General features: G+C 39.6%; 1 protein-coding gene across 1 annotated transcript in view; it reads left to right on the top strand.

Moving 5' to 3' along the window:
* Positions 1 to 12,486, top strand: part of LOC138041506 (uncharacterized) — a 26,468-nt gene extending 13,982 nt beyond the window's left edge. The window contains exons 6-7 of the mRNA XM_068887252.1: positions 11,515 to 11,713; positions 12,065 to 12,486. Of these exons, the coding sequence (XP_068743353.1) occupies positions 11,515 to 11,713; positions 12,065 to 12,147 (282 nt within the window). The 3' untranslated portion in view covers positions 12,148 to 12,486. The remainder of the gene's footprint in view (positions 1 to 11,514; positions 11,714 to 12,064) is intronic.
* The last annotated feature ends 414 nt before the right edge of the window (positions 12,487 to 12,900 follow it).

The following is a 12,900-nucleotide window of genomic DNA, read 5'->3' on the forward strand; positions in this document are numbered from 1 at the left end:
AAGTATCGCATAATTAAATTTTATGTCAGACATCTAGTCCGCAGAATCTTCGAGTACCATAACAAAATGCTGATGAATTTTATAGAATCACTTTTACGGCAAATGCGAAGGGCAAAACGTACCTTCATGTTCGCTTACCTTTTTTGGTACGTAAGTAGATCAAACAGAAAAACAGAATACAACAAATAAAAAGATGTCCACATTATTGCGCAAAGGCTGAGAGGAAGACAGCATTAGTTTAATTTGGAAAACGGAGGGTCCTCAATAGATTTGGGGGGATACGGGATTTGGCTTTTTTCGCGGTGATATTCGGTATTTCAGCTGAAAACAGGGGCGGGAAGCCGGAATTTTAGCAAGTGGGAGCGGGATCTCGTGTTTTTATAGGGTTGGGATGCGAGATTGGCAAGGGAAACAGAGCGAGATACGGGATTTCAATTCTCCTCAGTTGCCCATTGCAAAAACCGCAAGCTGGCGGAAATGAACCTTTTGTGCGTAAAGCTGTGTCAGGTTTCATGTAATGAATAGTAACGGCTCTGTACCCTGTCAAACGTATCCATTATCGCTTACCCCACGTTAGTATCAGACCGTATAAGGTCTTTAAGTCTTGTGATCTTTTTTGTTGGCCTCTGACATAAAAGACATTTGTCCATTTCCAACATTTGCGTCTGTATTATTGACTTCAGTGTCCTAAGTGGTCCTAAGTGGTTTGTTGTGGCCACGCCGTTTAGCGGTGACAATAATTTACCGAACGAACCGGGAAACGACACATCGACATTAGAAATTGTACGTGTAAAATTAAAAAACAAAACAAAACAGTGAAACGTTTAAATAAGATAATATATGTCAACACCAACTCTCTATTCGTTTCTGCCCTGTCACTAGTAAGACTCTTTCTGAATCTTGTAACTGGTGTTTTTCGAATTGCTTCTGATTTTCTTTTTTGTTTTTTTTTTTCCTCCGACCGACTGCCCCAAAATTAGGAAACACAGGAAGAAAGGGGGTCCAAGGGCCTAATAAGAACTCAGCATCTCAACTTGGAAAGATGTCTGCGAAGTTAAGAAAAACATTCTTAAAACGCCCAATGTAAAGGAATCCAGTTGGCCCTCGGATTCCAGATTCCAGCCCGTGGATTCCAGATCCTGAATAAAGGATCCCGGGTAATTAGTCGCTGATTCCGGATTCCAGACTCACGGGTTTCACCGAAATGGATCCTGGCTTCCATCAAAAGCTCTAGATTTTGGGTTCCATAGCCTCACATTTGCCGAATTTAATCCGGATTCCTTCACATAGGGCAATCTTAAAGACGGGTTTCTTTTTGGCTCTGCGAGTAGATCAAATGTCTTCATCTGTTGGGCATAAAGAGAAAACAAACCTCTCCGTCCAGGGCCCGTTTCTCGAAAGCCTCACAACTTTTTGGGCCTCATATCATCTGTATCTTAAGAACAGAGTGATTTTAAGTCAATAAGCTTCGATATCTTGCGTTTGGATATCTTGAAAACATGTTAAAAGATCACCCTACGACAACAAAAGGAGGACAGTTTCGTAAATTACTTTTTGGGCTCGAAAAGATATCGGGACGTTTCGAGCAACGGGCCACAGGGCTTAAACCAAATTAAGACAGCACTGAACAAAAGTACTTCGCACTCGATTCCTTAGCGTTTTGACGTTCCTATCGCTGATACAAATTTCATTTTTTAATAAAAAACGGACGAGTTTAAGACCAAATTTATGCTCGTATACTAATTATAAAATGCATATGCCCATATATATATACATATATAGGCATGAAACTCAGAGTAGCAAATAAACGTTTTTGACCTAGTTCAAGTCTACGTATCCATTCAAAGCTCTGGTAAACCCATTGAGCACTTTTAGCTGATGATCAATTTATCACGTCATTTCATTTTACAATATATATAAAATGTGCCCTCCCGGTTGTCACCATAATGGCTTTATGGCAACTCCTGAACTTGGGCAGAGGATGTACGGTATGTATATATATATATGTATATATATATATATATATATATATATATATATATATATATTTGAATGAAGATTGGCTTACCAACGGTGATGCCGCTTGGAAGAAGGATCTAAAGGATACTACACGCTTGCACTTGAAAATTGTAGTTTGTGTAGAAAGAGTAAACAGCGAACTTCTTCCGTGGCCAAAACTCTTTAATAAACGTTTCGCCCTTCGGGCTTCCTCAGTGTAGAGTTTACAGGGTTAAAAATACTTGGAATAAGAATCTCTCTAAGGCTAAGACTTAAATAGGCTAAAAAGTAGTTTATTATGTCCTAGTGTCCAAAGATCGAAGATATCATCTCTATACCTCCACCATAGATTAGGCTTAATATTACCTGACAAGGCCTAATCTATGGTGGAGGTATAGAGATGATATCTTCGATCTTTGGACACTAGGACATAATAAACTACTTCAATTCACGCAATTCATCAACTCTCTTTATCCCACTATTAAATTCACCCTTGTTCACTCCCCTACTTCACTCGATGTTTTGGACCTCACGCTTAGCCTTGTTGACGGTTTTATTCAAACTGATATATACTCCAAGCCCACAGATAACCATATATATTTGTTACGCAATAGCGCCCATCCTGTCCATTGTTCCAAAGCTATCCCCTATGGTGTAGCCACCAGAGTCAGAAGAAACTGTTCTTCCTCTGAAAGGTTTGAGAAACGAAGTATTGAATATCAAAGCTACTTAATTAATAGAGGATACAACCCCTCTCAGGTCAAACAACAATTTGAGAAAGTCAAATCCATTCCCAGGGAGAATTTGCTTGTTCCCAATATAAAGCAATCTAATAAGGTTTTTCCGTTAGTTTTAGATTACAATCCTTCTTTGCCAAGCATCGGGAAAATTCTATATTCCCATCGGCATCTCATTGACAATTCACCTTCCCTAGCCAAAATTTTCCCAAAGAGATCTATCATTCCCTCTTTTAGAAGAGCCAAAAACATTAAAGAAATCTTGGCACGACCTCGCCGCACCATATCCACAGATATACAAGGTTGTTATAAATGTAAAGGGAAATGCGATCTCTGTAAGAATTTTTTAGTAGAATCGGATCATTTTTCCAGCACTTGTACAAGCAGGAAATATTTCATCAGACAACACCTTCATTGTAAATCTAAAAATGTTGTTTACTTGATCACTTGTAACAAATGTAATGTTCAGTATGTAGGATCAACCACTAACGAGTTTAAAGTCAGATTTCGAAACCACAAATCGGCCATGAGCACAAAGAAGAACACTTGTGAAGTGGCGATACACTTTAACAAAGAAACTCATGTTTTGTCAGATTTCGTTTTCGTCATCATTGAACAAATTGGTAATTTTAGCGATCAAAATAGCCTCGACCATCGTCTGCTTACAAGAGAAGCTTTCTGGAGTGCACAACTTTGCATCCTTCAACCTTATGGTTTGAATAAAAGATCAGAATTCCACTCTAGGAATAGAATAAGATACAATTAACACCTTATTTTCATCACTCACAAGTGTTGTCCTTTTTATTTTTTATATGTTATATATTTAGGGATTCTTTTCTTCAAAGGCTCAATCAAGGATTTTGTTACGGGGCTGAGAGTATAGCACACAATGCTTGAGTTCAGGTGCTGATGACTAGGATTTTGTTATGAACCATTCAAAGGCCTTTTTTTCGGATCCTGTCCCGAAAATGGCATTGGGAGCTAGAAAGCGCCTTTGTTCAAAGGCTTTGACTTGGGAATTTGTTGCATCATTTTCTCTACACTATTATGCAATACCCTAGTGGTCTAATACCTTTTATCTCTCACATCATTGTTTTTATTTGTTATTTTGATTGCATTGTATATTTTTTAGCCTATTTAAGTCTTAGCCTTAGAGAGATTCTTATTCCAAGTATTTTTAACCCTGTAAACTCTATACTGAGGAAGCCCGAAGGGCGAAACGTTTATTAAAGTCGGAGTTTTGGCCACGGAAGAAGTTCGCTGTTTACTCTTTCTACACAAACTATATATATATATATATATATATATATATACACCCGTTTTCAAAAACGTTGCGATTTCAAAGTATATATGATATATATATGCCTTTTGTTTTCTCATCAGAAAGGTGAGACACGAAGCATGTGTATTGCACGCTGAAGGAACAATGCGTTTTTCTTTTAACAAAAATAATATTCAAAAATTGACGAGAGAAATCCCGCAAGCTATTTGAGGGAAATGAAACAGTATTTAATTGAGTCAACCGGGAGCTCTTTAATCCTAATGTTTTTTAAAGGTTCATTACGGGAACTAATATTTTACGGGAAGCCATCACAAAGAGGTGTGGTCTGTAAACCCGCCACCAAAACAACCTCCAAACCAACCAAAATTTATGACTTATTTAAGTCATTTAAGCCTTTGAATGATTCACCATGTACACGGGGTTCATGCCAACAAGGCCGAAATCGAGAAGAATTAAAAGCAAAACAATGAGTAAAGTGCTACTCATGCCACCTCGCTATTGCATCAGAAGGCTGACAATAACTCGTGGCTTTGTTGAGATGACAAGAAATCGCAAACAATAAGTGTTTTGGGGTAGACTTTCATATTCTGGACTAAAATGGCGCAGGACAAAAGAATTATTGTTATTCCGATTAGGCCTTGCTAATTAGCTATTATTATGTTCACTTTGTTCTTTTGTTTTATGGACATTAATTATTTCGGATCCGGTATATGAAAGACCAGAACAAAGTGAATTGCGAAGACAATATTCCCAACAATATTCAAAACAAATTCGTTAGACACCTTTCAAAACTGAAAGATCAAGCCATAAGTAATGAAATATAGGAAGGTTTTCAACCAACCTCTACCACCAATAAAAAAATAGAGAAAAGTACGACTTCTGGTAGACGAACAAAAGAAGCTAATGAGAGATCTTTTGTTTTCGTCCACCAACATGACGGCGATGACGTCATGTGAAAACCTCCGACAATTTAACTTTCTCCAAAAGTAATTTACGTCCTACTTTTTTTTTTTTATGTATTGGCTTTTGAGTTGAGATATGTGGCGAAACTGCTCCGTTCTTCAAGGTAATTCGGAAAAGAGCTGTCTATTAATCACCATCTTCATAACCCGAGCAGTTATTTCAGTTAGGAAAAAATAACACTGAGTTGTTAAGTTTTTAAGATACTGCCTTTCCCACATACCTTATTCTTTTCAATCATTAAAAAAAAAAAACCAGAAGAAAAGGTATGGTGGATGCTAGAAAGAAGTAAACTGGTGAAATTCAAACAAAGCCTTCAAAAGGTTTGACAGCAGCTATTGTTCTTTCCTTTTGTAAAAATGGTCCCCTATTGTTTTTTTCTGTCAACACCTTTCTGATGAGAAAACAAAAGGCATAAATATATCATATATACTTTGAAATTGCAACGTTTTTGAAAACGGGTGTATATATATATATATATATATATATATATATATATATATATATATAGACCGTAGAATGAAAAAATGAAACCCATCCCGTTAATCAACTGATTAATTATAGCGAATGAAAAACATGAAGAATTGCACTGAGGGGGATTTGAACCCACGTCCCCCTGAATACCGGTAGGGTGTGATGACCACTACACCATCAGGACAACCACGCTGGCAACGCAGCTATCGAGACAGTGAATTGGCCTATCGTGAGTATCCCGGGATTCTTTCACGGGTGGGATGGGAAAGCCTGAACCCCTTCATAGCCTTAAACCTAAGGATCGACTAACGATTCACAGGCATACAACCACTGAGGAATCAGCTAATCAGAGGGATCAAGTTAATGATGCAGGCTTATTTATATAGACCGTAGAATGAAGAAATGAAACCCATCCCGTTAATCAACTGATTAATTATAGCGAATGAAAAACATGAAGAATTGCCCTGAGCGGGATTTGAACCCACGTCCCCCTGAATACCGGTAGGGTGTGATGACCACTACACCATCAGGACAACCACGCTGGCAACGCAGCTATCGAGACAGTGAATTGGCCTATCGTGAGTATCCCGGGATTCTTTCACGGGTGGGATGGGAAAGCCTGAACCCCTTCATAGCCTTAAACCTAAGGATCGACTAACGATTCACAGGCAAACACCAACTTAGGCATCAGCTAATCAGAGGGATCAAGTTAATGATGCAGGCTTATTTATATAGACCGTAGAATGAAGAAATGAAACCCATCCCGTTAATCAACTGATTAATTATAGCGAATGAAAAACATGAAGAATTGCCCTGAGCGGGATTTGAACCCACGTCCCCCTGAATACCGGTAGGGTGTGATGACCACTACACCATCAGGACAACCACGCTGGCAACGCAGCTATCGAGACAGTGAATTGGCCTATCGTGAGTATCCCGGGATTCTTTCACGGGTGGGATGGGAAAGCCTGAACCCCTTCATAGCCTTAAACCTAAGGATCGACTAACGATTCACAGGCAAACACCAACTTAGGCATCAGCTAATCAGAGGGATCAAGTTAATGATGCAGGCTTATTTATATAGACCGTAGAATGAAGAAATGAAACCCATCCCGTTAATCAACTGATTAATTATGGCGAATGAAAAACATGAAGAATTGCCCTGAGCGGGATTTGAACCCACGTCCCCCTGAATACCGGTAGGGTGTGATGACCACTACACCATCAGGACAACCACGCTGGCAACGCAGCTATCGAGACAGTGAATTGGCCTATCGTGAGTATCCCGGGATTCTTTCACGGGTGGGATGGGAAAGCCTGAACCCCTTCATAGCCTTAAACCTAAGGATCGACTAACGATTCACAGGCAAACACCATATATATATATATATATATATATATATATATATATAAAACGAATAGACTAAGATGAAGTTGCTTCGCTTATCTTTGGAGTGCTCAATGCAAGAATTTTGCAGAGCAAAATACAAATGTAAGAAGGAAAGTATTACTAGTTACTCGAGTTTCACGCTCAAGGCGATCATCAGACTGATCGTTGTCTACGAGAAGGTGTCATATATAAGTGTTCAAATTTAGGAACGGTTGCAGCGACGCTTCCGGTGATTGGTTGTCGTGAAAAACTTGTTTTCATGGCGGCATTTCGTTACCAGCTCAGATTTCTTGTTCAAGAGAAAGGCGTTTTTTGCGCTCAAGATGCAAAGTTTTTCAGATAAACACAGGTTGCAGCGAGAAGGGTTGCCTTTGTACGCTTTTGCTCTTTTTACGATGCGCCAGTTGATTGCGTAGTCGATGTTTTTGTCCTTTAAGTCCCAGATGTGCTTAGAAAGTACAGTGTCATGTGAGTGTTTTTTGTCATTGAAAGAAAGCTTGTGGTTGTTGTACCGTGTTTTGAATTCGTTTTCCGTCATGCCAATGTAGGATCTTGAGTTACCGGAAGTTGTTGTGACAGTAGCTTGGTAGATAATGTTGCTGGTTAGGCATGCACCGTCAAGAGGGCAAAGGTTTTTGTTTCTACAATTGCATTTCTTCTCACTGGAGGACTCGTTGCACTCATTCAGGATCTTCTGGTTGTGGCTTTTGATTATGTTAGCCATGTTTGTAGTGCAGCTGTAGCTGACCTTGAGGTTGTTTCTATTGAATATTTTGTGGAGCTTGTGTGACTTTGGGAAATGTTTGTTTATCAGGCAAAGGAATGATTTAGCGATGTTGGTTCGAACATTCTGGCTGTATGGCGGGTTAAACCATATGATTTTTCTTGACCTGGATGATGTTCCAACATCCATAGGCACTAGAGTATCGAGTTTGTCCTGCGACCAAGACGAGTTCGATAAAACCTCGCAGTTATACAACAACGCCCTGAAATCCAGCGGGTACAAAGAACGAATCCATTATGTTGCAAATCAAAATCAAAACCAAGGAAGAGCAAAATCCAGAATCAGGTCAAGAAAAATCATATGGTTTAACCCGCCATACAGCCAGAATGTTCGAACCAACATCGCTAAATCATTCCTTTGCCTGATAAACAAACATTTCCCAAAGTCACACAAGCTCCACAAAATATTCAATAGAAACAACCTCAAGGTCAGCTACAGCTGCACTACAAACATGGCTAACATAATCAAAAGCCACAACCAGAAGATCCTGAATGAGTACAACGAGTCCTCCAGTGAGAAGAAATGCAATTGTAGAAACAAAAACCTTTGCCCTCTTGACGGTGCATGCCTAACCAGCAACATTATCTACCAAGCTACTGTCACAACAACTTCCGGTAACTCAAGATCCTACATTGGCATGACGGAAAACGAATTCAAAACACGGTACAACAACCACAAGCTTTCTTTCAATGACAAAAAACACTCACATGACACTGTACTTTCTAAGCACATCTGGGACTTAAAGGACAAAAACATCGACTACGCAATCAACTGGCGCATCGTAAAAAGAGCAAAAGCGTACAAAGGCAACCCTTCTCGCTGCAACCTGTGTTTATCTGAAAAACTTTGCATCTTGAGCGCAAAAAACGCCTTTCTCTTGAACAAGAAATCTGAGCTGGTAACGAAATGCCGCCATGAAAACAAGTTTTTCACGACAACCAATCACCGGAAGCGTCGCTGCAACCGTTCCTAAATTTGAACACTTATATATGACACCTTCTCGTAGACAACGATCAGTCTGATGATCGCCTTGAGCGTGAAACTCGAGTAACTAGTAATACTTTCCTTCTTACATTTGTATATATATATATATATATATATATATATATATATATATATATATATAATAAGTTAAAATGCCTCGAGCCAACAGAGATGCTGCGCCAGAAGGATCCGAAAGGATTCACAGTTACGCGGATCTTGCCATGGGTGAAATAGATTTTCAGGCTAAATTTTCTGGCCCCATAAAGCCGGCTTTATAGTGGCGATACCGTGACGATGTTTTTGACCTTTGGCAACAGGGCCTTCCTGCACTGCATGAGTTTACCGAATTTATAAATTCTTTATACCCTACTATAAAATTTGAATTAGTTTTTTCTGAGCGCGAGCTCCACGTGCTAGACTTAACTTTATATCTTATCGAGGGTTTTATTCAGACAGACGTTTATTCAAAGCCAACGGATAGCCATCTGTACCTCCCACCATATCAAGTGCTCATCCTAAACACGTTTTTAAGGCTATTCCTTATGGCGTAGCGACAAGGTTACAAAGAAACTGCTCGGAACAAATTTTCTTGCCCAGAGAACTACTGAATACAAGGGTTATTTAGTCAATCAAGGTTACCCTTCTAAATTAGTGGATGATCAATTTCGTAAGGCCTCAACCATACCCAGAAGTGATCTGCTTAGGACTCGTGCCAGATCTAAGAAGAAATTATTTCCATTTGTGACCACATTTAATCCAAATCTACCTGATGTAGGTCGCATCATTAGCAAACACCTAGCGATTTTGGAATCTAATCCTAAATTAAAAGAGCTTTTTCCTCCAAATTCCATTATAGCATCCTTTCGAAGATCTAAAAACCTTAAGAAATTGTTGGCGCCATCTCGTTATGGCCCCAACACTGAACGCGGAGAGATTGTTGAGGCTAAGGGTTGTTTTAAGTGTAAAAGGACAAGATGCGATCTCTGTCGCAACTTCTTAGTTGAATCAAATTCTTTCGTAAGTTTTCAAACAGGTAAAAGTTACAAAATACGATCAAAACTTTCTTGTGATTCCAAGAACATTATTTATTTGGCTTCGTGCAAGAAATGTCGCCTGCAATACATTGGTTCTACAACAACTGACTTCAGAGTTAGATTTCGCAACCATAAGTCTGCTATGGTCACTAAGAAAAAGACTTGTGAGGTAGCGGTACATTTCAACAAAACACCACATGATTTAAGCGACTTCTCATTCCAATGTATTGATCAAGTACAGGAGACTGTCTACAACTCATGCAGCATCGAGAAACTCCTTATCACTAAAGAGGTATATTGGAGTGCACAGTTGTTTTCTTTGGCACCTTTTGGCTTGAATAGGCGTCGGGAATTTCACTCGAAAAAAAGAATAAACTACAATTAACGTAGAGATCACATGTAAGTTGGGCGGGGGCCCCCATCTGGGAATTTATTACAATATTGCTGTTAAAGGGCCCAGTTCGGGGCGCCTTTTGTGCCTGGTCACGGCATGGTTTCAGGGGCTCTGATTAGAAATTTTGTTTTATCTCTCGCCATTTCATTTTTAACGCTAGCTCCTTTACATTCTCAGGTGGACTCGACAGCCTTTTCTTTTCTCTTTGCATTTTATTTGTATGTTTGTATTCTTTTATTTTATCTTTCGATTTGGTTTTCCCCGTGGGTTTGTTTCGTATAGTCATCGGTTTCACGCGTAGTAATTACCGATTGTTCATCACTTGTTAATTTTTTGCGAATATGTGTTATCACGCCCTGTTATATAATCATCTTTGTAATGTTTTGTTATCTTTTATACTGTAAACTTATTTAAGGAAATTGTAATTCACTATTCACTTGCACTGCAACTGATGAAGGTCACAGACCGAAACGTTTTTATATAATTTTTTTATCATTTTTAGAATTTTTACTGTATATATTTTCCTTCGCTCGACGTTGTCCGTCCTCGTTCTCTATAACAATTATCTATATATATTATATATATATATATATTATTATTATTATTTATTTATTTTTTTTTTGCGTTAGTAATTTAGATGGGTCGCAAATACAAAGCGGCGTACAAAGTAGGGAAACAGACCGTTTCCATGGTAAAATCCCAACCAAAACCCAGCCAAGCAAAGTGACAACACATCACGCATGCGCACAACCATTTCGTCCGGTTCATTGGCAGCCATGGAAAGCTGTTTCGGCCTTGTTAGGCTTTATCAGCGTGGCATTCTCAACTTTCACAAATCCCATAATGCACCTGTTCTACCTCCTAAATTTGGCAGAGGCATCGTTTTCGATTTCTCTTGGAACATCTTCAAGTCTCAAGAGAAATCGAAAACACCGATTATGCAAAATTTGGGGGGCCAGAAGATGTGTTTTATGGGTTTGTGAACTGAGAATAGCCAACTTACCAGGCGGGGGCATTTGTTATGTGGGGCTGCCACTTAATTGGGTGCCTAAAACACCAGTCTGGTATGTTGGTTATGCCATCCTGGTGAGACCTAATAAGGCCGAAACAGATGTCCATGGCTGCCATTGAACTCGGCGAAACGGTTGTGGGCATGCGTGACGTGCTGGCCACATCGGGTTGGTGTTATCGTGTGTCACTTTGCTTTACTTGTTGTTTTCAATAAGAGTGCTCCTTTTAGCCCTAGAACCGCTTGCCATATAACAATTTATCGCTCGGTTATTAGTAACAAAGTGAACAGCGCGGTTATGGACAGATAACCTTGGCAGCAAAAAAACAAACTTGAAATAGTTCTCTCGGGACTAAGGGATTCGCTCTCTTGCCTCGTATTCTCTTGATTACGCCTAATTCCGATGTTTCCGTGGAAAGTTCCTGCAGCTTTTGTTAAGCAAGGTCTTACATTTTACCTCCAATGCAGAAGCTTAAGGGAGCAGGAAATGCGGCGGGATCCAAAAGCCAAGAACTCAACTCACAAAATTGGCCAGTTTTTGCTGGAGTCGTGTTTATCTTCTGTGGACTGACCCTTGTGATCCTCACTATTGATGTGGCTCGGGGCTGGTTTCAGGGACGATGCATGAACAGAAAAATGGAAGATAGGGAAAAAGAACACGAGAAAGGTATGTTTCCATACCCAGGACCCTCAGCGCAGGGGATATCGGTTCCGAAGTTGCCCGAATGAACTCACTTTGTGGTTGCTTTCTGTCGAGTGAAAAAATGTGTTGAGTACTAAAGACTTTCTCCAAGCTTGTTTGTCTCACATACGTTTGTTTTTCTTTGATTCACTTTCCACTCCATTGAACCGAATCATATTCACGAATGCTCAGTTTCGATATAAATACTACTACAAGTTCACAAAAAACCCGTATTTTATGCTGACAGTCTTTATATGGCTTGCTTTATTTTCCCTTGATTATATTTCTGTAAAATTTTGAATTAATGAATAAATGTATGACTCATTACATTTTTAGGAGAAATCTCACCCCGAAAGTCGGAGTGGTCGATGGATGAAAGACCCTTGGCGTTAGCTGAAAGAGAATCCGTCAAAGAGTGATTCACTCTGTGGCAGAAAAAAACACATAGACGCGTTGTGCCAAAGAGAACAAAATGTTTGCTTCATAATTTTAGCTTCAGACTAGAGACTTTAAGTATTTTCGAGTCTTTGATAAGCGTCTTTGATAATGTTTTGCCGCTCTAATTAATTGATAAGGAGAGAAAGTCAGTAAGAGTAGAACGACTATGTTATAGTGGGAGATGGGAGAGAAGTCCACAATTTCTGCTGCTTCCTTATTGGCAAGCTTCGTTTAATCTCGATCAAGACTTTTGAACATGTGAATCATCGTCCCTAGAGAATGAGATTCTTTCGGGTAGCAGCGAAAATGAAGGTTCGTTCTGAAATATGCCTTTTTTTGGAACGACAGCTCATTCTCGTCTCCAGAGCCCGCGGTTCTTTTGTTCAGCACAAGGAGCCATGAATACTTATGGACTCCTACCAAGAACACGGACTATTGCCACTGCCAAAGCAGGATCGCGCCGGCGATCATATTTTAATGTAGCTGGCGTGATATTATTGTTGTTATTATTATTAAGTCACGGACTTCCGGCTCTTGTGCGCATTCTCGGAAATTGAAAACAGTACCGGTCATCAACGGTTAAACATTATACCATTACTGCGACAGCACGTATTTTTGAGTTGCGGCCAGAGTCCGTGTTCTTGGAGGTGACCAAAACAAAAGCAGACTCTAGGGACGAGAATGGGAACCACTAAGATACCTGAGACTGCGCAGAGGAATCAAGAGTCTATTCA

Source organism: Montipora capricornis, chromosome 3 (genome assembly GCF_036669925.1).
Source record: "Montipora capricornis isolate CH-2021 chromosome 3, ASM3666992v2, whole genome shotgun sequence".
Classification (NCBI taxonomy): Eukaryota; Metazoa; Cnidaria; class Anthozoa; order Scleractinia; family Acroporidae; genus Montipora; species Montipora capricornis.